Consider the following 26,132-nt stretch of genomic DNA (forward strand, 5'->3'; position numbering starts at 1 on the left):
GTACATAACCAATGTCATGGCTTTAGTTCTTAAAAAAGTCAACCAGTTCACATAAAAGCCTGTTTTATAGATCAACCCCACTTACTGTCTTTAGTCACTGACCTATGGATAATTCATCATAATTCTATATACAAGCCTTGAGTTAAATCTATATGTGATGTGAACATTGATCATTGATCAACCTCTGACCCTTTTCCCATAGGCATATTCAATTTTTTCCTGATAAGAGTTTGGCCCTGAGGACAAAAGCACTCCGTTGATTCAAAAGTCTGAAATCGCCAATAAGAAATAATTGCGCCTTCATGAACGCATTTGATTGTAATGTAATTGATTTGTTTAGGAGTTTCCTCCACTGCTGCAGCTGTCTGGTTCACACTGACAGGGTTTTGTCCACGTGAGGGTTTGTTTGTCAATGTTCTGGGTCGAGTCATAAGAGGACGACCCTATCAGACATTTCAATGTGTTTTCACAGGAAGGGCGTTTGGATTATGTTCCATATGAAGCTGGGCCTGTAACAGATTGCCCTGGCGGGAAACTCAACGAGAACGGACAAAATGCAGCACTTGCACGGTAAGAGAGAGTTTATTATATAACATACTACTGTGCAGCGTCTCTCAGTTCAGGTCAGATGTAGAAGCAAAGCAAGGATGGAGACCCCAACAGTGATGTAAGAGAAGCTTCTACATGTCAAGACAATGTTTCTTTAACGGATATCCAGTGGATTTTTGGTATGTTTTGAAAACGTATAGCAAGAAAACTGAACAGCATTGATGCGATGACCCCAAATAGAAAATCTCCAATAAATGGACATATAAATTGCTGAATCAAAGCAACAGATTTGCATCAGAACATCTAAAGAGCTAATTAAGAACAAGACTGCACAAGGAATTTTAATTGCATACGGACAGGACACAAAAAAAGTTATTTTTGCCTGGAGTCACAAACCACAGAACCAGTTGAAGGTGTTTAATGTCTGTTTTGTTTGTTTGAATGAAGCTACTTCATATTTTGGATACCAGGAATTTGCATTACAGGATTTGCTTTCATGAGTGGATATTGTTATTGTTCTGTTAATATTCGATGTGAAGGTAACCTGGTAAATAACACTCTATAGAACAAACGGCTACTATTTGGATTACAAAGCAAAATAGATTTTCTTCCATAAAGACGAGCAGTCTGGATCCTCTTACGGTTTATTCATGTGTCTATAGGTTATTTCATATATAAATTAAAAAAACACTCAGAGATCTCCATAATATCTCAAATGTTTCTCCTAGACAGCAATGAGATTAAAAGGAGAGCTAAAGGAGAGCTTCTCAGCTGTTTTTTTTTTTAAAGAATAAATCCCCAGTAATCTTATGTGCATCCTGTAGAGTTTCAGAAGATCATAATTTATTAAAATATGCTCAGATTTGCCAAGCATGTCTCATCTAATTCTTTTAAGATCATATTATCTGAGATCATACTAAAGTAGCCATGCGGTCTACATTAATGTTACTCTGTGCTACAACTGTATATCAACAGTTGACCCGTATGTTTACTGTACTGTTACTTCTGGAGAAACTTCTGAGACAAATTTGATATTTAAATGAAACAGCTGTGAACTAATTTTGCATCCTGACCTAATTCATTTGTACTCTGCTTTGTTCTTTCTTTTTTATATAAGATTTATGTATCAAAGTATAACGTTTTTGAGGAAAAAAGGATTAAAAAGTTTATTTTTTATACATATATGTTTTATATAATTTATATATAAAATATGTTTTATAATAAACATTTATATATTACTGTAATTACTGTATTACTGTAAATATTACTGTAAATTGATAAGTTTATAAAAATTATATGTAATATAAATGTAATATAAAATATATATTTTTTTGTTGTAAAATGCCATCCATTGAAACACTGCTCTGAATTCTAATCCATTTTCTTTTTCTTTTATCATAAAGACTTTAAGTCCAGTTTGTGGAACTCTACCTCCAGTTCTGAGCGGATGAAAGCGTTAAACCGTTTCTCTTCATTCAATCTAAACCTGCGTCGACCCACACGATTCAATCACTCCACAGCAGCTTGCAACATCGAGCTTGTTACTCCGAGGGTAAAGGAGCGCTCACAGAACGTGACAAAGAAGGTCACACAGGTAAGATACATTGTTGGCCTTTCTTTAAGGCCTTAAAACAGATTACTCTGTTCAATTGTTTAGTGCAGTGGTTCCCAACCATGTTCCTGGAGGCCCCCAGCACTGCACATTTTGCATCTCTTGTTTGTCTGACACACCTGTTTCAGGTCTTGAAGTCTCTGCTAATGAGCTGATGATCTTAATCAGGTGTGTTTGATTAAGGAGACATGGAAAACATGCAGTGTTGGGGGGCCTCAAGGATCGTTGTTGGGAACCATTGGTTTAGTGTTTAACTGACTCTTACATTTTTTGAAAAAACTTTAAGCTATTGTACTGCCATACAAAACATTCAGGTTCTCTCAAATCCCCAAAAATTGTAAATTGTAACAAAATATCATATTGAGCACTTGAACGTTGATGTGGGAATATTTATGGAAGCTGTCACATAGAAAACAATGTGGCCAAAAACCACTTGTGGAAAGATCGTTAGGACAGAGTCATGAACTCTCAGTGCAACAGCAAAAATCCATAACCCCTTTGGCACTTCTTTTCATCTCTCTGTTTTCAAAAATATCACAAACCTGTCACATTCCAGAGTGTTCAATTGACCATTTGACCCCTTTTTGAGGTTAGAATGCTGTCATAGTTTGGCAGAGCTTTATTCGATAGTAATATGAAGTCACTGCACATGCATAGATTGTAGTAAGTTTGCCTTTTACCTGTTTACACACATCTACTAAAGATAGAAAACATGACATAAAGTTCACTTTCGGTGGAATTTTATTGGACAGAGGCAAGCTATCAAGTCTGGGCTGACATAAACTCGCTACTGGCTTTTCAGTTAAAAGAGAAGTTCACTTCCAGAACAAAAATTTACAGATAATTTACTGACCTTCTTGTCATCGAAGATGTTCATGTCTGTCTTTCTTCAGTCTTAAAGAAATTATGTTTCTCAAGGAAAACATCTCTATGGTGCTCGTGAGTTTGAACTTCCAAAATGCAGTTTAAATGCAGCTGCAGAGGGCTCTAAACGATCCCAGCCAAGGAAGAAGGGTCCTATCTACAGTAGCAAAACGATCAGTTATTTCCTAAAATGATGTACAATTTATATACTTTTTAACCTCAAATGCTCATCTTGTCCAGCTCTGCGATGTGAATGCGTACTCTGTGTACTCCAGTTCAATACAGTTAGGGTATGTCGAAAAACTCCCATCTAATTTTCTCCTCCAAATTCAAAATCGTCCAACATCATTGCAGAAGTACCAACCCAGTATTTACAAAGTGAACATGCAAAAAAGGTCAAATGCCCTTTACAAAAAAAGGTAAAAGAGCGATGTACGATTTTGAAGTTGGTGGAGAAAATGACATGGGAGTTTTTCGGCCTACCCTAACTGTATTGAACTGGAGTACAGAGTACGCATGTACATCACAGAGCTAGACAAGATGAGCATTTGAGGTTAAAAAATATATAAATTGTAATTCTTTTTAGAAAACTGATTGTTTTGCTGGATAAGACCTTTCTTGGGATGGGATCGTTTAGGAACCTTTGAAACTGCATTTAAACTGCATTTTGGATGTTCAAACTCACGAGCACCATAGAAGTCCACTATATGGAGAACAATCCTTTACGACTGAAGAAAGAAAGACGTGAACATCTTGGATGACAAGGGGGTGAGTAAATTATCTGTGAATTTTTGTCCTGGAAGTGAACTTCTCTTTTTAGAAAACTGCACTTGACAAGCCATCTCACATAGACTAGAGGAATATATTTGGTTTGATTCAAAAGCTTAGCACCAAAATTAGTTACAACTCTCAAAATTTGAGCTTACAGTGAGACACTTTCAATGAAAGTGCATCCCTTCTCTTCTCTGAAGACATGTTTACCAGTGCGAAGGGAGGACAATAACCTCTATGACTTTTGTTTGAGTTTTTAAATTTTATAAAACACATTATTTCTTTTTTTTTTTAAAAATATTATTTGAGCTGAAAAGCTGTTATTTTTTTTTTAAAGCTACACTCTTACTTTTGGCTCTCTAAATAAAACACAATACATCTTACGCTTAAAAATAGAGGTGCTTTAAAAGGTTCTTCACAGCGATGCCATAGAAGAACCATTTTTGGTTCCACAAACAACTTTCTGTCAAAAGTTATTTAAAGAACCATCTCTGTCTTACCTTTTTATAATCGAATGAACCTTCTTTTGCCACAAAGAACCTTTTGTGAAACAGAAAGGTTCTTCAGATGTTAAAGGTTCTTTATGGAACCATTTAAACAGAAAAAGGTTCTTCTATGGCATCGTGAAGCACCTTTATTTTTAAGAGTGTACATTAAATTTACACTGCAAAGGTGGCACAAGAACTAGTTAAGTGGCATTTAGGTGTTTAAAGGGATAGTTCACCCAAAAATGATAATTACACCATTATTTACTCACCCTCAAGGCATCCTAGATGTATATGACTTTCTTCTTTCAGATGAATGCTACAAGAATAAGAATATTAATAGTAATAGGCTCTTCCAAGCTTTATAATGGAAATGAATGGGTGTTGAGATTTGAGAAGTCCAATAAAGTGCATCTATTCATCATCAAAAGTACTCCACACGGCTCTGGGGGGGTTAACTAAGGAAATGAAGTAAATTGATGCGTTTTTGTGTAAGAAAAATATCCTTATTTAAAACTTTATAAGTCTTGAACGCGGAAGCGCATAAAAGAGAGCAAAACAAAACACCGGAGACGTATTAGAAGTAGTATGTTGGAGGAATTTAATATAAGCCAAGAGGAGACTGCTCTTCCTTTGCTGTAAACAAAACTTGATTCGTCCAACAGTTATTGGAAGCTATAGATGATTAAATATGGATATTTTTATTACACAAACTCATCGATTTGCTTCAGAAGGCCTTAACCCTAACCCCATCCACTTCTATTCAAAGTGCCTCACTGGAACATAGTGGCTGTTGAGTTAGTTTAACTTGTATTGAACCCAAAATATCCCTTTAAAAACATAAATCAGCATAGACACCATGAAATTCCATCTGATCCTTTTATTGAGTTTAGCTTGGAGCAAAAGCATCTAAATTACTGCTTTTGGTAGCATTTTTTTTTTTTATATAAATTCTTGCTAAAACCTATTACTTCTTTTAATGCACAGGTGTGTAATGTACTGTGTCTTGGTGCTGATGTTTTACCCGAGTACAAGCTCCAGGCTCCAGACGTCCACAAGTGGATCATGCTTCACTACAGTCCTTTCAAAGCCATGTGGGACTGGGTCATTCTTCTGCTAGTGCTCTACACAGCCATCTTCACTCCATACTCAGCTGCTTTTCTCCTCAATGAGCTGGAAGAGGAGAAGAGACACATCTGTGGTTATACCTGTAACCCTTTAAATGTAGTAGACGTGATAGTGGATGTTCTGTTCATCATAGACATCGTTATTACCTTCAGGACGACATACGTGAATCGTAACGATGAGGTGGTCACCCATCCCAAGCTCATCGCCATCCATTATATCAAAGGCTGGTTTCTCATTGACATGGTGTCCGCAGTTCCATTTGATCTGCTCATCTTCAGGTCTGGATCAGATGAGGTATAATGAACTGGTGCCCTATCTAACTAGTGATCTAACTAGCACTTTGGTGAAATTTATAATAGTTATCATTTGTCTTGTTATCTCTCTGTATATTCTCTCTCTATATTTTAGTTGACACTATGCAGTTAAATATGCAATATAATATGGTATATGCAATATAATATGGTCTTCCCATCATCCAATTTGCAGACGACAGCCACTCTCATTGGCCTGCTGAAGACAGCCCGTCTGCTGCGCTTGGTCCGAGTGGCCAGAAAATTAGATCGATACTCAGAATATGGAGCTGCAGTCCTCTTCTTGCTCATGTGCACCTTTGTGCTGATTGCTCATTGGTTGGCTTGTATCTGGTATGCCATTGGCCATGTGGAGAGGCCTTACATGAAGACAGGTTGGCTGGATAATCTGGCCGATCAACTGGGGAAGCAATACAACGACAGTGATGCCAGCTCAGGACCCTCCGTTCAGGATAAATACATCACTGCACTCTATTTCACCTTCAGTAGTCTGACCAGCGTGGGCTTTGGGAATGTCTCACCAAACACAAACTCGGAGAAGATTTTCTCGATCTGTGTCATGCTCATTGGCTGTAAGTAACCTCATAAAGCTTGTTTTCTTAGTTTAAGGCTGAAATATGTAATTTTTGTACCACTGTCTTGAACGTTCCTACTGATCCTTCTTTAGACTGGCTAGTTACATTTTGACCTAAAAAGCTAATTTTGGTGACCTACTCAGAGTTGTGTAAAATCTTAGCCTAGTTGTCTCTACTTGAGGAAGTTTTTTTGATTATACAGTGCCTTGCGAAAGTATTCATACCCCTTCATTTTTTTTCACATTTTGTTATGTTGCTGCCATATGTTAAACTGCTTTAAATAGCTTTTTTCCACTTCAGTCTACACTTCATACAACATAATGGCAAAGCAAATTATTAATTAATTAAAAACCTAATGATTTCCTTGAATAAGCGTTCATAGCCTTATCTGGGACAGTTGAAATTTAGCTCAGGAGCATTCACATTGCTTGTAGATGTTACTACACTTCGAGTGAAGTGAACCTGTGGCAAATTCAATTGAATGGGTATGATTTGGGAATGCACACAAGTCTTAATAAAATATAGAACAGCTAAAAATGCATATCAACACAAAAAACCCAGTCCTGAGGTAAAAAAACTGCCTGAAGAGGTCAGAGACAGGACTGTATCATGCCACACATCTGGGGAGGAGTTCAGAAAAAAATCTGCTGCATTGAAGATTCACAGAAGCATTTAGTCTCCGTTACCCTCAATGGAAGAAGTTTAAAACAACCACAAATTTTTCTAGAGTTGCCCCCCTGACCAAACTGAGCAATTGATGGAGAAGGGCCTTGGCTAGAGTGGTGACCACTGATGGTTGACTTGATGGTCACTCTAGTTGAGCTCCATGATCATATATGCAGATGAGAGAAACTTACAGAAGGACAAACATCACCGATCTGGGCTTTATGGTGGTGTGACAAGACTCAATTCTCTCCTCGGTGAAGACATGAAAACACTTGAAATTTGAAAAAAGCATCTAAAGGACCCTCAGACTATGAGATACAAGAATCTGTGGTCTGATAAACCTCAATTTCAGGCATCATGTTTAAGGGAAACCAGGCACTGCTCATCACCTGCAGAGTACCATCCCAAAAGTAAAGCTGGTAACAGCCTCATGCTGTGGAGCTGTTTTTTAGAGGCAGCGACTGAGGGACTCATCAGAGTAGAAGAAAAGCTCAATGCACCAAAATATTGAAATAGCCTTAATGAAAACCCAGTCCAGAGCACCTTCCAGTGGCCCAGCCAGAGTCTGGGCTTGAACCCAATCAAAAATTTCTGGAGAAACTTGAAAATGTCTGCCAGACCCCAACCAAACTGACAGAGCTTGAGAGGTGAAAATGTTAGGCGAAGAATGGCAGATAATTGCCAAATGTTGATGTGCAAATCTTGTCACATCATACTTAAAAAGACTTGAGGCTGTTAAGGTGCTTTAGCCAAGTACCAATACTTATGCAATGAACTTCTTTAAGTTTTTTTTTAAATACATTTATGAAGTTGTGACAGTTCTGTTTTTGCTTTGTCAAATGGTGCATGGAGTGTAGATTGATGTGGAAAAAATAAACTGTATATAATCTTATAATAACCGTCTTCTTACCTCCATGTCAAAAAATGGTGCTGTTAACTAAATATTCTCTTACTGACTTTATCTTAGCTCTCATGTATGCCAGCATATTTGGAAATGTCTCTGCAATAATTCAGAGACTTTATTCGGGAACAGCTCGCTATCACACCCAGATGCTACGTGTTAAAGAGTTCATCCGCTTCCATCAAATTCCTGGAGAACTGAGGCAAAGACTGGAAGAATATTTCCAACATGCCTGGTCCTACACCAATGGCATTGATATGAATGCGGTAGGTCACATATTGAGCCAGAAAAAGCAACTCTGTTGTCTATATTATAGATTATTATATTATAGATTAGTGGTGTCCAAACGTGCTCCCAGAGGGCCACTCCCCTCCAAAGTTTAGCGCCAACCCCAATTAAACACACATGAACCAGCTAATCAGGGTCTTCAGATGTGTTGCAAAGAGCTAAACTCTGCAGGACTTTGGCCCTCCAGAAGCAGGTTTGGACACCTTTGCTATGGAAACCCAGTCATGTATCTTTTTTTTTATAACTATAGGTCCTGAAAGGTTTTCCTAAGTGTTTGCAAGCTGACATTTGCCTGCATCTGAATCGTAGTCTGCTGCAGAACTGTAAAGTGTTCCGTGGGGCGAGTAAAGCATGTCTGAGGGCTCTCGCCATGCGTTTCAAAACCACCCACTCGCCACCTGGAGACACCCTCTATCACCATGGTGATGTGATCAAAGCCCTTCATTTCATCTCTCGTGGTTCCATTCAAGTGTCGCAACATAACATTGTGCTGGCCATCCTGGGTGAGATTGATATTAAACCTGAGCAAACCACTGTCTGATCCACATGGTTTGAGGTTTTTTAGATTGATTTTCTTTCATAAGGCCTAATAAAAACTTCTTGTTTCACATACAGGAAAGAATGATGTCTTTGGCGAGCCTATAAATTTGTATACAGATCCTGGTCGCAGTAACGCTGATGTTACTGCACTTTCCTACTGTGACCTTCACCGTATCCAAAGAGACGACCTTCTAGAGGTGCTGGACATGTACCCTGCATTTGGAGAGAGCTTTTGGAGGAACATAGAAATCACCTTTAACCTACGAGATGTGTGTAAACCTTACATCCCACACACATTTATAAATATCCCTTACTTATTCTTGAGTATTGAGATAAAACAGACTAAAATCATGAACATTTATGAATCAAGGATTTGGTTCATTGACTATTCATTTGAATCAATTCATGGTAAATATGTTCACCTCTTCCATCTTCTCACAAAATTAAATGTATTATAAACACTGACAAATCGAACATTCACACTTAATAATGGATGAATTGAGAATACAGGATGTTTTGATAGCTACGAATAAAAACCCAAAACTTCTTTACACACAATTGGCACAATTATTTAAAAAAATTCCTGACAATTTATTTACCCCTATGTCATCCAAGATGTTCATAACTTTCTTTCTTCAGTCGAAAGAAATTAAGGTTTTTGAGGAAAACATTAAAGTTTTTTTTTTTTTTTATCCATTAGTGGACTTCAATGTTGGCCAATGGGTTAAAGATCCAAACTGTAGTTTTGGTGCAGCTTAAAAGGTCTCTACACAATCCCGGCTGAGAAATAAGGGTCTTATCTAGCAAAACGATTAGTCATTTTCTTAAAAAAAAAAAAAAAATGTATATACTTTTTAACCACAAATGCTCATCTTGCATTAGCTCTGTGATTTGCATGCGTGTCTTCATACATTGCATAATCACTTTGGAAAAGTCGCGCGCGGTTAGTTCTTCGTCTGTGTACTTAAGGTTCAAAAAAGGTAGGGTAGGGCAAAAAACTTCATCTCGTTTTCTGCTCCAACTTCAAAAAACGCCCGACATCGTTGTTTTATTTTTTTTTTGTAAATGCGTGAGGTTGAGCTAGTGCATGATGAGCATTTGTGGTTAAAAAGTATATACATTTTAATGTTTTTAATAGAAAATGACATTGAAACTGCAAATTGGGCTTTCAACTGTTGGTCCCCATTGAAGTCCACTATGTAGAGAAAAATCCTAGAATGTTTTCCTCAAAAACCTTAATTACTTTTCGACTGAAGAAAGAAAGACATGAACATTTGAAATGACATGAAGGTGAGTAAATTATCAGGAAATGTTTTATTGTTAAAGTGAATTGATCCTTTAAAAGGGGCATAACACACACAGTTTCACCCAATCTCATGTTAATCTTGAGTACCTATAGAGTAGTGCTGCAATCTTCATATCTCCAAAAAGTCTTTGGTTTTATCATATTTACAAAAGAAAGATACAGCTTTAAGATTCTCTCCGAGAAACAGCCAAGCTCTTGAGGCGCACCATGGGCGGAGCTAAAGATTGATGAGAACTCGCGCACCGATTGCCAATTCCAGCGTTGAACTGGGACTTGTTTATAAAACGTTTGTCTACAAACACTCAGTTTCTGCTCCAGAAAAACAATCTGCATCCACTGTTCACATAACGCTGGTATCTTCGGAAAGCTGAGCAAGGTTATCTTTGCCTTACAAAGAAAACCACACTTCTTTAGAGACATTCTTCCCGAGTAAGTCCCGTGCAGCAGTGCAGCTGAATGAAGCGCGTTGATGGGTGCGCGCTTGCTCTTGCTCTGGTCGATGTGTGCGCAGGCGCGCTCTTCAAGGAGAGATGCCCATACTAGGAGTTCCCCCCTTTAGGACATCATGAAGAGCCATGATCGAAAGAAACTTGTAAGAAACCCGGAAGTGTGTATTCGGCAAGGAAATACTCTGCTTTATGTCCAAATCAGTTTTTTTTTTTTTTAACTTTGGCCATGTTTAGAATGAGAATCCAACTCTTTAACAGTGTAAATAACTTAACATGCATGGAACAGTATTGTACCTCCCCTTTAGTAGGAGCTATTCTAAAACATTGAGACAAATGCTCTCTGTACAGTAATCATTGTTTTAATTTACATTTAATCAGGCTGAGGAGATGATGCCCAATGAAAATTTGGACTGTGGATACCATGTGAATGGCATACGACACCGGCAAAACTCACTAGACAGACGTAACAGGCCAGGTGAGTAGAAGACTCATAAATAAACTGAGATCTGTTGAGATTTGTGTCCAGAAGTTTACATTACTGCAATTTTTTAAAGTGAAAAGACTTTAATTGTAGCAAAGAATAAAACTAAACCATATTGCAGAATAAATTAATTCACAGTTTGCCATTATTCACAGAAACATAATTTTTTTTTTGAGTCAGACTTTTGACTAAATTCACGGAGGACATGTCAGAGGCATACTTTTATCACTTAATTCAGTCAATTAAATTATTAAAAACTGGAGGAATTCAGGATATACAGTCATGGCCAAAAGTTTTGAGAATTACATAAATATTGGAAATTGGAAAAGTTGCTGCTTACGTTTTTTATAATAGCAATTTGCATATAATCCAGAATGTTATGAAGAGTGATCAGATGAATTGCATAGTCCTTTTTTGCCATGAAAATGAACTTAATCCCGAAAAAAATGTTCCACTGCATTGTTAAGAAGGCTTCAGGGCGTCCAAGAAAGTCCAGCAAGCACCAGGATCGTCTCCTAAAGAGGATTCAGCTGTGGGATCGGAGTGCCACCAGTGCAGAGCTTGCTCAGGAATGGCAGCAGGCAGGTGTGAGCGCATCTGCACGCACATTGGGGCGAAGACTTTTGGAAGATGGCCTGGTGTCAAGAAGGGCAACAAACAAGACACTTCTCTCCAAAAAAAAACATCAGGCACAGATTGATCTTCTTCAAAAAGTATGGCGAATGGACTGCTGAGGACTGGGGCAAAGTCATATTCTCAGATGAAGCCTCTTTCCGATTGTTTGGGGCATCTGGAAAAGGCTTGTCCGGAGAAGAAAAGGTGAGCGCTACCATCAGTCCTGTGTCATGCCAACAGTAAAGCATCCTGAGACCATTCATGTGTGGGGTTGCTTCTCATCCAAGGGAGTGGGCTCACTCACAATTTTGCCCAAAAACACAGCCATGAATAAAAATTGGTACCAAAACACCCTCCAACAGCAACTTCTTTCCACAATCCAACAACAGTTTGGTGAAGAACAATGCATTTTCCAGCACGATGGAGCACAGTTGCTTAAGGCAAAAATTGATAACTAAGTGGCTCTGGTACCAAAACTTTTAAATTTTGGGTCCATGGCCTGTAAACTCCCCAGATCTTAATCCCATTGAGAATTTGTGGTCAATCCTCAAGAGGCAGGTGGACAAACAAAAACCCACTAATTCTGACAAACTCCAAGAAGTGATTATGAAAGAATGGGTTGCTATCAGTCAGGATTTGGCCCAGAAGTTGATTGAGAGCATGCCCAGTCGAATTGCAGAGGTCTTGAAAAAGAAGGGCCAACACTGCAAATACTGACTCTTTGCATAAATGTCATGTAATTGTTTATAAAACCCTTTGAAACGTATGAAGTGCTTGTAATTATATTTCAGTACATCACAGAAACAACTGAAACAAAGATCTAAAAGCAGTTTAGCAGCAATCTTTGTAAAAAATTAATATTTGTGTCATTCTCAAAACGTTTGGCCACAACTGTAGATACTGAGAGCACATTTTCTGCAGAATTTGATTTTTGATTAAAATTACTCTTGTCTTGCTATTCAAGATGGAATGGACCAGAATGACTCATACCCATCTCGGATGTGTTCGGCCCTGGGTCGCCATCATTCTCCAACCACTCACATGCACTGGGAGGAGCTGTGTAGCTGTGGAAGCTCCACATTGCAGTCCAGTGAAAACCTCAGCAAATCTCCCATCAGCCACTGTGAGCTGTACACCTCGGATGTAGATCATCTAGACTACCCCTCTCCTGTTGTGAGACTAATACCACCGCGTGGTGCCTCTGGGGTTAGCAGAGAGCCCAGCATGGATATCGGGCATTTGGGTGGGTATACAATATTTATGGAAATATTAGCATTAAGGGATGCTCAAAATCTTCAAATGATATTTAAAGGTGCACAGTGTAATTTGTTGTTTACATTTTTGTCTTGGACTTTATCTTGACATCTGTTGGTGGGGATGCAGCATTACTAAATGCAAAATTTCATGTGGATGCAAGGATGCTGTATTTCTGCAGGTCAAAACTATAGACTGTAAAAAATATGGATGTAGTGTCCGTGACGTCACCTGTAGGATTCTGAAGAGCATTTTTGAAGCTCATAGTGGGTGGGAGTCGGCCATCGCCATCTTGGCATCATTGTGCATCACTCCCCGATAATCGAAAATGGGCAAAGAGGCGGGATGTGGGTGGAGCTGGTTGCTGAAACCACGCCCACCTAGTGTGACAGTGGTGACAGCAACAGCAATCCACATGTCACTCAAATGGCCACAACCTTAATTATGCAGAACTTTAAGGCTTAATATAACTTAAATGGATAAGTTATTTAAAAAAATCACCCCCCTTACAGTTGACATGAAGGGCAAAATTAGCTATGTAGACCAAAACCACTTTTTGCACCAGGCTGTAAACATATTTTTTTCTTCTGTAAAGTCGGGCATTTTAACATGGGGAGTCTATGGGATTGACTCCCTTTTGGAGCTAGTTTCTAGCGGCCAGTTAATGAATTGCAGTTTAAAGGAACACTCCGCTTTTTTTTGGAAATAGGCTCATTCTCCAACTCCCCCGAGTTAATAAGTTGATTTTTACCGTTTTGAAATCCATTCAGCCGTTCTCCTATTGTCACTTTTAGCATAGCTTAGCATAGATCATTGAATCCTATGAGACCAATAGCATCACGTTCAAAAATGACCAACGAGTTTCGATATTTGTCCTATTTAAAACTTGACTCTTCTGTAGTTATATCGTGTACTAAGACCGGCGGAAAATGTAAAGCTGCGATTTTCTAGGCCGATAAGATTAGGAACTACACTCCCATTCCAGCGTAATAGTCAAGGAAGTTTGCTGCCGTAACATGGCTGAAGCAGGCGCAGTAATATCACGCAGCAAACTTCCTTGACTATTACACCGGAATGAGAGTGTAGTTCCTAATCTTATCGGCCTAGAAAATCGCATCTTTACATTTTCCGCCGGTCTTAGTACACGATATAACTACAGAAGAGTCAAATTTTAAATAAAACAAATACCGAAACTCGTTGGTCATTTTTGAACGCGATGCTATTGGTCTCATAGGATTCAATTTAAAAACGGTAAAACTCAACTTATTAACTCGGGGGGAGTTGGAGAATGAGCCTATTTCCCAAAAAAAGTGGAGTGTTCCTTTAAGTCACTTCTGTGTTGGTTTCAATAGAGAGAGCAGAGAGAGCTTGTGTTTTTAATATAGGTTTTTGGTTAAATGCCTAAAATATGGTCTGTGGTTAAAACAACCTTAATATATTTTTATATTTTATGCCTTGACATAAAATACATCAGTAATACCACTTGTGATTTTTAAAACTATTACTTTTCTTTAAAAGGAGGTTGCTAAACGGCTGTTGGGGGCAGCCGTGGCCTAATGGTTAGAGAGTCGGACTTGTAACCCAAAGGTTGCAGGTTCGAGTCTCAGGTCCGGCAGGGATTGTAGGTGGGGGGAGTGAATGTACAGCACTCTCTCCACCCTCAATACCACGACTGAGGTGAGTCCCTTGAGCAAGGCACCGATCCCCCAACTGCTCCCCGGGCGCCGCAGCAATGGCTGCCCACTGCTCCGGGTGTGTGTTCACGGTGTGTGTGTGTTCACTACTGTGTGTGTGCAATTGGATGGGTTAAATGCAGAGCACAAATTCCTAGTATGGGTCACCATACTTGGCCTCACTTCACTTCCTTTCCTTTCCTTAAATGGGACTTTGTGTGAATATGTTGATAATCTTGCTCTTGTAAGCTATTCTAACTCAAACTTTCATGGTAAATTTTTTTGGTTGTGGTTGTGATGTTGACGTCATGAAACCGTAGTGTAGTTCCATTGTATTTAGGCTTCAAAAATCATAAGCTCATGATTAAGAAAATTTGTAAGAATCATAAACTTGTTGGTCACAGAGATAATTTTGGAAAATTGGAAAATGCTAACTTCCCAGGTTGGCCTACAAAACTACACCATCACTGTAGCACTATATTGGAGATTTGGATCATTTTATGTTGTTTGTTTCAGTAGCAATGTTTTCACAGTTGAAAAATGACTTAGTACATCTTATCATACATTAGAACTTTAAATGGCATTCTTTAAATACAAATGCATTTCTTTTTGAATCGTTAGATTGTTATTATTCAATATCTTCTCCTAACACAAGCTCCTCCTCCATCTGGATTGTACCATTACTGGCCTGACCATCAGGCAGCTCATTTCGCTGAACAGACTCAGCGCCCCCTATCTGTCAGGACCTCATTCCCACCACCACTGTTTGACCATCAACCCAACGAACTTGAGTCTAGACTAGACCTCCTACAGAGCCAACTCAACAGGTAGGTTGTGCATCTTAAAGAAACAGTTAAACTAACTAAAACTGGCAGAACTGTTGCCACTATTGCATGAAGAATAAGAATGAACAAGAATGTAAAACGGTTTGTTAATGTACTCTTTTTTTACATTAATGCTTACAATGACCATGGGCTCTAAACTGATTGTCTAGCAAATAATTACTTATATGCTGGAGTTTTCTGCTCCCTTTTTCCTAGGCTGGAGACCAGAATGACAGCAGACATTAATGTGATCCTTCAGCTTCTCCAGCGACAGATTGCTCCTGTGCCCCCAGCATATAGCTCCGTATTACCTGACAACCACACTCCTGATCCTGCTATACTGTACGGAAGCAGTGCACCAGTACTTCACAGCATGTACCCCATCCCAAACATACAACTGGATAGTAGAAACACTGCCATTCAGGTAAAAATGCTGTCTAGTACAAGTGGTTTCAATGCTGGACAAAAAGATGCGTTTATTTGTATTGAATGTGCACTTACAGTATACTTATTTTGAAAAATTATTTTAACACATTTAAGTAAATTTTTAAATAGTGAACTTTGTAATGTCAAATTGTTAAAATGTGAATTTGTTACAGTTAATTATTACAATCAAAAGTCTACTTTATCTTCAACTCTGTGTTTCCAGAGTTCGACCCAGCCAGATTCCATATTCAAGTCAAATTCCCAGAATTCTCTGTCCAGTGGTGTTCACATGGGAGCTGCGTCAGATGACTGTGTACCCGATAAACTGGAAACTAATACTGTTTCAACTCCAGCGATGCAGCCGATTTTGATAGACGCACCGCGGCTTTGTGCGTCCCTCCGATTTCCCTCATTGCCTGGCAACTTGGACACTTCATCACACCAAGAAGAAATTCCAAAACACATGTCTGACCCTGCCTTATCAGTCAGTTAAAATCACAACACACTATCAACCGGCTTTATCATATAACTACGAAAACACATCAAAACACAATCAATAAATACCCTGCTGATGTCACCAGCTTTATTGTTTTGTGGATGTTACATCTTGGTTAAACAAGTGTTTCTGCTTATCAGCTAGGGCAGCCCTAAATCAACACTCAAAAAAAAAAAAAAAACCTCAAGATGAATGTCAGTGACCATCAATGACATGTTCTACATGCAGTGAGACTCAGGAAAAACAGTCACAATACAGTAGCTGATAATGTTTTGTAATGATACAGTAAACCTATCTAAAGAATGCCTCTGTATGTCTGGAGTATTCTGTTACTGTAATTAAAACAATATTCAAACCCTTTTTTGTAGACTTGTCTTTACAGAAAGTGTTTTTAAAAATGAAAATGAAAAGAATGAATTTAGAATAGGTATTTAAGTATTTTCACTATTTCAAATGAAATGTTGCTTTAGATTACTGAAAAGGCTACTTTTCAAATGAAAAGAGAAATAGGACCATTGCTGGTGTTCTTTAAAGATCCACCAGATTTATTGGTTTAACAGATTATTTACAAAAAAGAATCTGTGTGGTTGCTAAGGTGTTGCTATGCAGTTGCTACTTGTTAGGTTGTTTAGATGGTTGCTAAGGTGTTTCTATGCAGTTTGCTGCTTGTTAGGATGTTCTAATTGGTTGATCAGGTGTTGCTATGCTGTTGCTACTTGTAAAAGTTTGTTGGATGGTTGCTAAGGTGTTGGTATGCAATGTGTTCTGGATGGCTGGTAAGGTGTTGCTATGCAGTTGCTTTTTGTTAGAGTGTTCTGGGGGGGTTGCTAAGGTGTTGCAATGCAGTTGCTACTTGTTAGGTTGTTCGGGGTGGCTGCTAAGGTGTCGTTTTCATTGCTATTTGTTAGGGTGTTCTGGGTGGTTGTTAAGGTGTTGCTATGCAGTTGCTACTTGTAAAGGTGTTTTTGGTGGTTGCTAAGATGTTGCTATGCAGTTGCCACTGGTTAGAATGTTTTGGGTTGTTCCTAGAGTGTTGCTATGCTATTTGTTAGGGTGTTCTAGAATTGTTGCTATGCAGTTGCCACTGGTTAGAATGTTTTGGGTTGTTCCTAGAGTGTTGCTATGCTATTTGTTAGGGTGTTCTAGGCGGATTCTAAGGTGTTGCTTTGCCCGCTGCTACTTGCTGGGGTGTTCTGGGGGTTGTTAAAGTGTTGCTATGAAGTTGCTATTTGTTAGGGTGTTCTGTGTAGTTGCTTAGGTGTTGCTATGCAGTTGCTACTTGTTACAGTCTTCTGAGTGGATGTTAAGGTGTTGCTATGCATATGCTATTTGTTAGATTGTTCTGGGTGGTTGCTAAGATGTTGCTTTGCAGCTGCTACTTGTTAGGATATTTTGGGTTGTTAAGATGTTGCTATGCATTTACTATTTGTTAGGTTGTTCTAGGGGGTTGCTAAGGTGTTGCTATAAAGTTACTATTTTTTGGGTGTTCTGGGTGATTGCTAAGGTGTTGCTATGCAGTTGCTATTTGTTAAGCTGTTCTGGGTTGTTGTTAAGGTGTTGTTATTTGTTAGGGTGTTCTGGGGGTTGCTAAGGTGTTGCTTTGCATTTGCTACTTGTTAGGGTGTTCTAAGGGGTTGCTATGAAGTTGCTATTTGTTAGGGTGTTCTGGGAGTTGCTAAGGTGTTGCTTTGCAGTTGCTACTTGTTAGGGTGTTCTAAGGGGTTGCTATGAAGTTGCTATTTGTTAGGGTGTTCTGGGGGTTTGGTATGGTGTTGCTTTGCAGTTGCTACTTGTTAGGGTGTTCTAAGGGATTGCTATGAAGTTGCTATTTGTTAGGGTGTTCTGGGGGTTTGGTATGGTGTTGCTTTGCAGTTGCTACTTGTTAGGGTGTTCTAAGGGATTGCTATGAAGTTGCTATTTGTTAGGGTGTTCTGGGGGTTTGGTATGGTGTTGCTTTGCATTTGCTACTTGTTAGGGTGTTCTAAGGGGTTGCTATGAAGTTGCTATTTGTTAGGGTGTTCTGGGAGTTGCTAAGGTGTTGCTTTGCAGTTGCTACTTGTTAGGGTGTTCTAAGGGGTTGCTATGAAGTTGCTATTTGTTAGGGTGTTCTGGGGGTTTGGTATGGTGTTGCTTTGCAGTTGCTACTTGTTAGGGTGTTCTAAGGGGTTGCTATGAAGTTGCTATTTGTTAGGGTGTTCTGGGGGTTTGGTATGGTGTTGCTTTGCAGTTGCTACTTGTTAGGGTGTTCTAAGGGATTGCTATGAAGTTGCTATTTGTTAGGGTGTTCTGGGGGTTTGGTATGGTGTTGCTTTGCAGTTGCTACTTGTTAGGGTGTTCTAAGGGATTGCTATGAAGTTGCTATTTGTTAGGGTGTTCTGGGGGTTTGGTATGGTGTTGCTTTGCAGTTGCTACTTGTTAGGGTGTTCTAAGGGATTGCTATGAAGTTGCTATTTGTTAGGGTGTTCTGGGGGTTTGGTATGGTGTTGCTTTGCATTTGCTACTTGTTAGGGTGTTCTAAGGGGTTGCTATGAAGTTGCTATTTGTTAGGGTGTTCTGGGAGTTGCTAAGGTGTTGCTTTGCAGTTGCTACTTGTTAGGGTGTTCTAAGGGGTTGCTATGAAGTTGCTATTTGTTAGGGTGTTCTGGGGGTTTGGTATGGTGTTGCTGTGCATTGCTATTTGTTGGGCTGTTTTTGGTGGTTGCTAAGGTGTTGCCATGCAGTTGCTATTTGTTAGGTTGTTCTGGGTGGCTGCTAAGGTGTTGCTTTGCATTGCTAGTTGTTAGGATGTTCTGGGTGTTTGCTATGGTGTTGCTATGCAGTTGCTACTTGTTAAGTGTTCTGGATGGTTGTTAAGGTGTTGCTACGCAGTTGTTACTTGTTAGGTTGCTCTGAGTGGCTGCTAAGGTTTTGCTTTGCATTGCTATTTGTTAGGGTGTTCTGGGTGGTTGCTAAGGTGTTGCAATGCAGTTGCAATTTGTTAGGGTGTTCCGGGTGGTTGCTAAGGTGTTGCTATGAAGTTGCAATTTGTTAGGGGTTTTCGGGGTGGTTGCTAAGGTGTTGCTATGAAGTTGCTATTTGTTAGTGTGCTTTGGATGGTTGCTAAGGTGATGCTTTTTGTTAGGCTGTTCCGAGTGGTTACTAAGATGCTGCTATGCAGTTGCAATTCATTGGGGTGTTCCGGGTGGTTACTATGGTGTTGCTATTTGTTAGGGTGTTCCAGGTGGTTACTAAAGTGTTGCTATGCTGATTCTACTTGTTAGGCTGTTTTAGGTGGTCGCTAAGGTGTTGCTATGACAGTTGCTTCTTGTTAGGGTGTTCTGGGTGGTTGCTAAGGTGTTGCTATGCAGTTTCTACTTGTTAGGGGTGTTCTGGGTGGTTGCTAAAGTGTTGCTAGGGCTCTGGATGGTTGCGTGTCAGTTAATAGACTGTACTGAAGTGGTTGTGTTGATGTTCTGGGCAGTTGCTAGGGTGTTCCTACTATAATAACATTAAACATCAATACCAATAAAATGAACATGGCATATTTTGTTTATTCCTTTGGCAGTAACTTTGGCATTCAGCTCCATTTCTGCTAAAACAACATAATGTTGAGCTGCATGAGAATTATGTAATGGCCAAAAATGGTAACTTTTTAGTTTGAGCTTAATTTTTGTCTGCCTTCTTCAAGTCTTTAATATTTTCTCAGCTGATTTCATGTGGTGCACCTGGGATTCTTTTAAACAGTTCTGAGGAAATAACATTTATATAATTTATAATATATATTACATATTTATCACTATCCAATCCAATCATAAAAAGTAAAGCAATTCATATGCATGCATTTAAATGTAATACCTCTTTTTTATATGCAAAACTATATTTTTAAGCTGGCGATTTTATAATAAAACATTTTTTTACAGCAATACGATTTCAGTAAAGTGTGTCTGCTGGACACTGACCTCTGTGTGGCACTGTCTCCATCAGATCACTACAGCAGGAACAGCACAACATTTGCTTAACATCCCCTGACTTACTCTTATCATTAGTTAAACATGAACATTATCTTCTTGGTGTTTAGGAATAACTGTCTGTATTTTCCTCATCATGTAGGTCGATGGCCATATGTTCATGTATTCATCACAAGGTCACAGATTTTAGAGTGAGATAAATCAGATCAATAAATTCATTGTATATTTACCTTCTGTATATCAAAAGCTAAATTAAAATGTTATTTTTTTCATAATAAGACCTTTCATAGTGAAACAGTTAATGCAGGATAATTTAGGATAATTTATATGTAAACTGGCAACTTATAAACACATGGATTGGAGTTTATCTCCGATTTCATTTCATTTTATTATCTCAGAACAGTTTTGTTTGGTAGAATGTTTGTTCAACCCAATTTTAGGCATCAAATATACCTCTTTACAAGTAATATAGAAATTGATAAAAAATGACCCACTTGTCAAAATCTGGTTACCCAGAAGCTCTGTTTAAAATATCTCTCAAAAGATTTTTGCACACTGGTACCATTAGAGTTTTCAAAGTGAAGCGTCCAAATCACAATGCATCGAGATTACTGTGTACAGTATATTTGCAATTTGTTGGCTCACAAGAAAAATTGCATTTTTTACATCAAACTCAAGAATTACCATTCAACCACTAGCTAAGATCTCAACAGTATGTATATAAAAAGTACAACATTCAATATTAAACATTCAACGTGTATATTTTCGTTAAAATCATGGCAATAAGAGATTTTACAGTTCCTTCAATGTGCTTGCATAGACTTTGAAATCTGAAATAATTTTAGTCGGCATCATTGTTGATTTATAGCATTACAAAAGAAGCTGAAACTAAAGAAGCTACTGGTGCTTATGTCCATTGTCAAACTTCCTGTAAATGAAGGCATTTACTTCTAAAAAGGAAATATGGAAAATCTTTTCTTATGCATCATGGGAAAAGTAATAAAGCAAACATGCAAGTATAGATTTGTATACCAAAAGAAGGCAACTAAAAAGACGGGAGATAGTAGTGGCATCAAATGCAATTGTTAAAACAAGTTGGTTGGAAAACTAAAAAGAAATTCAGCCCCCCAATGCTCAGGATGTTCAAACAGACTGCTACTGAATGATTTCTGTATCTATTTCTACAAATCTGTCAAACTGAACCAACAGGCTAGACCAAAAAAACTGCGTAGACTGTGTTGGCTATGCACAGACAAGGAAGAAATTCAACAAACAGTTTTTTCCCCATCTCCTTATTCTAAAAAACAATCACGTCATTGTTTGAGCCGATGTCGAAACGCACTGGAGTGCCATTAGCACACATAATATCACTCTCTCACTCCAGCGACTCCATTCACTCACAGTTCATCATCTGTGACTTTTGTTTCACACACTCCCAAAGCCGAATTTCTCATTTCAGAATATTCAACAAAATCAACTGCTAAAGCTTGACAGATTTTCAAACATCTGGAATTTAAGATGTGGTTTAGTGAAAATAACTGCATAATGCCACCAAAGAATGCGCATTGGCATGGCAAGGACAAAACATTCACGTCTGTCCTCAAAGAAGTGACATATTAACTGGGCGCTGCAGCCGGGTAGTTAACAAAAGGCACACGTTGTGATTTGGAACAATGGAGGCATTGAAGGGGTGTTCGTCCAGCCGGAGGCCACAGCTGCTAATATATGGAAATCAGACCACATTCTTAAACATGAAGTATTTACTCCATAACACTGTGTTTAGTGTTAACCGTCTTTCTGCGTACATGTGAGGCAAATTTAAATGAGTAGGAGGTGTCGTGCCTAAAAGAAGTTCTTATAAAATAATAACAATAGACATTATGAACATGAATGATCACATCTGGGGTTAAACATTGATTTCAACATTTTATTACAAATAGTGCTGTCAAATCGATTAATCGTGATTAATTGATCCAAAATACAAGTTTGTGTTTACTTAATATTGTGTATATTATACATATATATGTAGGAAATATAGATTTGAGGTCAAAAGTTTACATACACCTTGCAGAAGCTGCAAAATTTTATTAAAATAAGAGGGATCATACAAAATGCATGTTTTTTTTAATTTAGTTCTGACCTGAGTAAGATATTTCACATGAAAGATGTAGTCCACAAGAGAAAATAATCGTTGAATTGATAAAAAAATGACCCCGTTCAAAAGTTTACATACACTTGATTCTCAATACTGTGTTGTTACTTGAATGATCCACATCATTTTTTTTGTTTGTTTTTGTTTAGTTATAGCTGTTTATGAGTCCCTTGTTTGTTCTGAACAGTTAAACTGCCTGCTGTTCTTCAGAAAAATCCTTCAGATCCTACAAATTATTTGGTTTTTCAGCATTTTTGTGTATTTTAACCCTTTCCAGCAATGACACATGGAGGACAACTTAAGGACTCATATGCAACTATTACATAATGTTCAAACATTCACTGATGCTCTAGACAGAAAAACTATGCATTAAGAGCCAGGGAGTGAAAACTTTTGAACAGAATGTATATTTTTCTCATTTTGCCTAAATATCATATTTTTTACATTTATTGCCTTTTAGAAGCTACAGAAGATAGTTACACGTTTCGCAGAAGACAACATAAGTTTACCTTGATCTTCCAACTCTTAATGCGTTATGTTTCCTTCTGGAGCATCAGTGAGCGTTTGAACCTTCTGTAATGTTTGCATGAGTCCCTCAGTTGTCCTCAGTGTGAAAAGATGGATCTCACAATCATACAGTCATTGTTGGAAAGGGTTCAAATACACAAAAAAGAATTTGTAGGATTTTTCCTAATGGATTTTTCTGAAGAACAGCGGACAGTTTAACTGTTCAGGACAAACAAGGGACTCATGAACAACTATCACTAAAAATAAAAATAAAAAAGCTGTGGATCATTCAGGTAACAACACAGTAAACTTTTGAACGTGTTAATTTTTATCAATTCAACTATTATTTTCTCGTTTAGACTATACGTAAATGTCTTTAATGTTATTCAGGTCAGTACTAAATAAAAAATAAGGTCACAATTTATATTAGGTGGCCTTAACTATTATGTACTGACATAAAAAAATAAATTTGATGGTCATATTGCATTGCAAAACACTTTTTCCTCATATAGGTGGGATATGGGTAAGGTTAGGGACAGGTTTAGTGGTAGGGGTAGGTTTAAGGTGGGTTAGGGTGTAAGGGATGGGTCAACAGTGGTAATTACAGAAATTAATTACAAATGTAATTACATATAGGTTTAAAAAAAATATAAGTACAATGTAAAAACATGCATTTTGTATGTTCCCTCTTATTTTGGTCAAATAATGTATGTAAACTTTTAACCTCAACAGTATGTAATATATATTTATATTTATATATAATCTAAATTATAGAAATATTTTATTTTGGATGTGATTAATTGATTTGACAGCACTTATTACAAATAAGTCGGTTTGATATTAAGGGCCCCTTCACATCAATTAACCCCATTGTATTCATCACTGCAAAAAGAAATTCCGTTAGATAACATTAAAAAGTATAATAAAAATATACAGGGAGATAAACATATTTACCTCAAGATATATCCAGGTCATACTTCAACCCAAAATCAAAAGGGACGAAAATAAATCATATTTTGCCTAAAGTACCAGTAAGACATTTTGCATTGTGGCATTTTAATTTAATTAAGAGCTCCTCCATTTATGCATGAAAAAAATGATACTGTATGTATAAATATATACACTACTGTTCAAAAGTTTGAAAAAAAAAAATCTTAAAAAAGCTCTTCAAGGCTTCATTTACTTGATCAAAAATACAGTAAAAACTATATATTGTGGAATGTCATTACAAATGAAAAGAACTTTGTTCTATTTTAATATTTAAAAATGTAATTTATTCCTGTGATGCAAAGTTGAATTTTCAACATCATTGAAAAACATCTTCACATGATCCTTCAGAAATCATCCTAATGTGCTGATTTGCTGCTTTTTCATGTCAAAATTTTTTGCTGCATTTTTATGGATTTTTTTTTTTTTTAGCATTTATCTAAAATAGACTAAGTACAGTCACTTTTGATTCAGATAATGCAACCTTGCTGAATAGTGTTCATCCAAACTTTTGAAAAGCAGTTCATATGTACACTAAAGGGATTCTCGGGAGGAAATATGGCTAATTATAATAAAAATAATCAAATATCTTAACACAAGCATTAGAATTTATTTTATGCACATTATGTAAAATCAGGGCGCAATATGACCTGGACACCCTTCGCTTTACATACATCTGTACAACTCTTACCCAGCCCATAATGAAGATAGTCAATGCTCAAACAAGGAATTTAAAAAAATACCCAAACAAATGTGAAAACCTGGATATGTTACAGATGAGAAATGTTGATGAATCTTCAGAGCCAGTTGCATCACTGAACACACTACGCCCGCTTCGTACGGCAATAATGTCAGTCTTTCATTCACTGGCACTGTAGCTGCTCACCCAGGGCCGTTACACAGAACAGAGCGGCTTTGATTGTGTCCGACTCTCACGCAGCGCTCTGGAAAGCAGTGTGTACGGCCCTGGCTTGGAATTGAATTGAATCTCCAGAAAAGGTAATGTTTTTATGAGATGACCAAAAGCAAAAGTCTTAAGTGTACAAAGACATTATCCAGTGTTAACATCATTCAAGCAGTCTTAAAAAAAAAGCGTACCATGTTTTTGTCAGATGGCAGATTTTTTTTTTTTGGCAAAGACTGGAAATGCATTCATTTTCAAGTTCCAACTCCAGTACAGAATGCTACATAGGTTTGCATGGTAATTTAGTAGAAAGCCATGAGAAACCATTCCCATTGAGAACGTCCTTCACAAAATACATCTTTTACTCACTCATTGTCTCACTCACTCACGCTTACACACAAAATGTACCGAAGGATCCCTCTCAAGTATACTCCATCTGACCGCTCCATGTCTCTGCTAAGCCCAGGTACTCTGGGTTTTCTGCTGTGGGGGTCATGTAGCCATTGGGCTGCCTGTGAGTCGTACCTCCATTTATGGACGCCCTGGCGACTGCCTGAGCTTTAGCTGCAATATCATGATAGTAGGGGTTGTCGAAGGCGGGCGAAGTGGGTGCGATGCTGTGCATTGGCACCAGGTACTCTGGGTTCTCGACGCTGTTCCCTGTATAAAGGCCGTTTATGAATCTCCTCTCGCTCGCTTTGCGTGGAAGTGTGCTGGGACGCTCACATGGGACGTCCTGGTTCACATACTCTGCGATTAAAGAAAACACATTAAGATACTGGGTTGAAATCATGTCATTAAATGTGTTGAAGTTAGTGTAACTTTTACTTCTCTAATGTACAGTATCTCACAAAAGTGAGTACACCCCTCACATTTCAATCATTTTAGTCATCTTCTCAAGAGACAATACTATAGAAATGAAACTTGGATATCTTTTATAGTCAATGTGCAGTTTGTATAGCAGTATAGATTTACTGTCCTCTGACAATAACTCAACATACAGCCATTATTGTCAAAATAGCTGGCAACAAAAGCGAGTCCACCCTAAGTGATAACAGCAGTATGTTGTTTAACCATGCAAAGCCACATGTCCTATTCATCATGTTTATGTTTTGTCTGCTTGACAGGACCATACAAAGTTGTGTATCTTGTATTGGAGCAGTTAAAATTAGGTGATTTAAGAACAATTCTCTCATATTGACTACTGGATGTTCAACATGGCATCTCCTGGCAAAGAACTCTCTGAGGATTTGAGAATTTGAATTGTTGCTTTCCACAAAGATAGCCAAGACTATTAGAGGTTCAGTAACACCCTGAAACCGAGTTAGACTACAGTGGTCAGGGTCATACAGAGGTTTTCCAAGATGGGTTCCATTTGGAACAGGCCTTGCACTCGTTCTGTGTGTCAGGTGCAGAACCTG

At 38.1% G+C, this 26,132-nt stretch overlaps 2 protein-coding genes across 2 annotated transcripts in view; one reads left to right on the plus strand and one right to left on the minus strand.

The window, feature by feature from the left end:
- The first annotated feature begins 554 nt into the window (after positions 1 to 554).
- Positions 555 to 16,569, plus strand: kcnh6b (potassium voltage-gated channel, subfamily H (eag-related), member 6b). The gene is made up of 12 exons (XM_073828854.1): positions 555 to 570; positions 1,953 to 2,134; positions 5,269 to 5,703; positions 5,896 to 6,292; positions 7,929 to 8,128; positions 8,401 to 8,653; positions 8,766 to 8,959; positions 10,824 to 10,920; positions 12,506 to 12,784; positions 15,124 to 15,295; positions 15,509 to 15,716; positions 15,942 to 16,569. The coding sequence occupies exons 1-12, from the start codon at positions 555 to 557 to the stop codon at positions 16,209 to 16,211; spliced, it is 2,703 nt and encodes a 900-aa protein (XP_073684955.1). The 3' UTR covers positions 16,212 to 16,569.
- Positions 16,570 to 20,765: 4,196 nt separating this feature from the next.
- Positions 20,766 to 26,132, minus strand: part of erbb2 (erb-b2 receptor tyrosine kinase 2) — a 43,122-nt gene continuing 37,755 nt past the window's right edge. Inside the window, exon 27 of the mRNA XM_073828841.1 lies at positions 20,766 to 25,461. Coding sequence (XP_073684942.1) covers positions 25,133 to 25,461 — 329 coding nt within the window. The 3' untranslated portion in view covers positions 20,766 to 25,132. The remainder of the gene's footprint in view (positions 25,462 to 26,132) is intronic.

The sequence above is a fragment of the Garra rufa genome, chromosome 22, assembly GCF_049309525.1.
Source record: "Garra rufa chromosome 22, GarRuf1.0, whole genome shotgun sequence".
NCBI lineage: Eukaryota > Metazoa > Chordata > Actinopteri > Cypriniformes > Cyprinidae > Garra > Garra rufa.

What these genes read in the sequence shown, in the direction of transcription:
- kcnh6b (XM_073828854.1), top strand. An exon ending in CTGTGTCATGCTCATTGGCT is followed by an intron (nt 6,293 to 7,928) that starts GTAAGTAACCTC and finishes ACTTTATCTTAG; the next exon opens with CTCTCATGTATGCCAGCATA. An exon ending in AGACAGACGTAACAGGCCAG is followed by an intron (nt 10,921 to 12,505) that starts GTGAGTAGAAGA and finishes TTGCTATTCAAG; the next exon opens with ATGGAATGGACCAGAATGAC.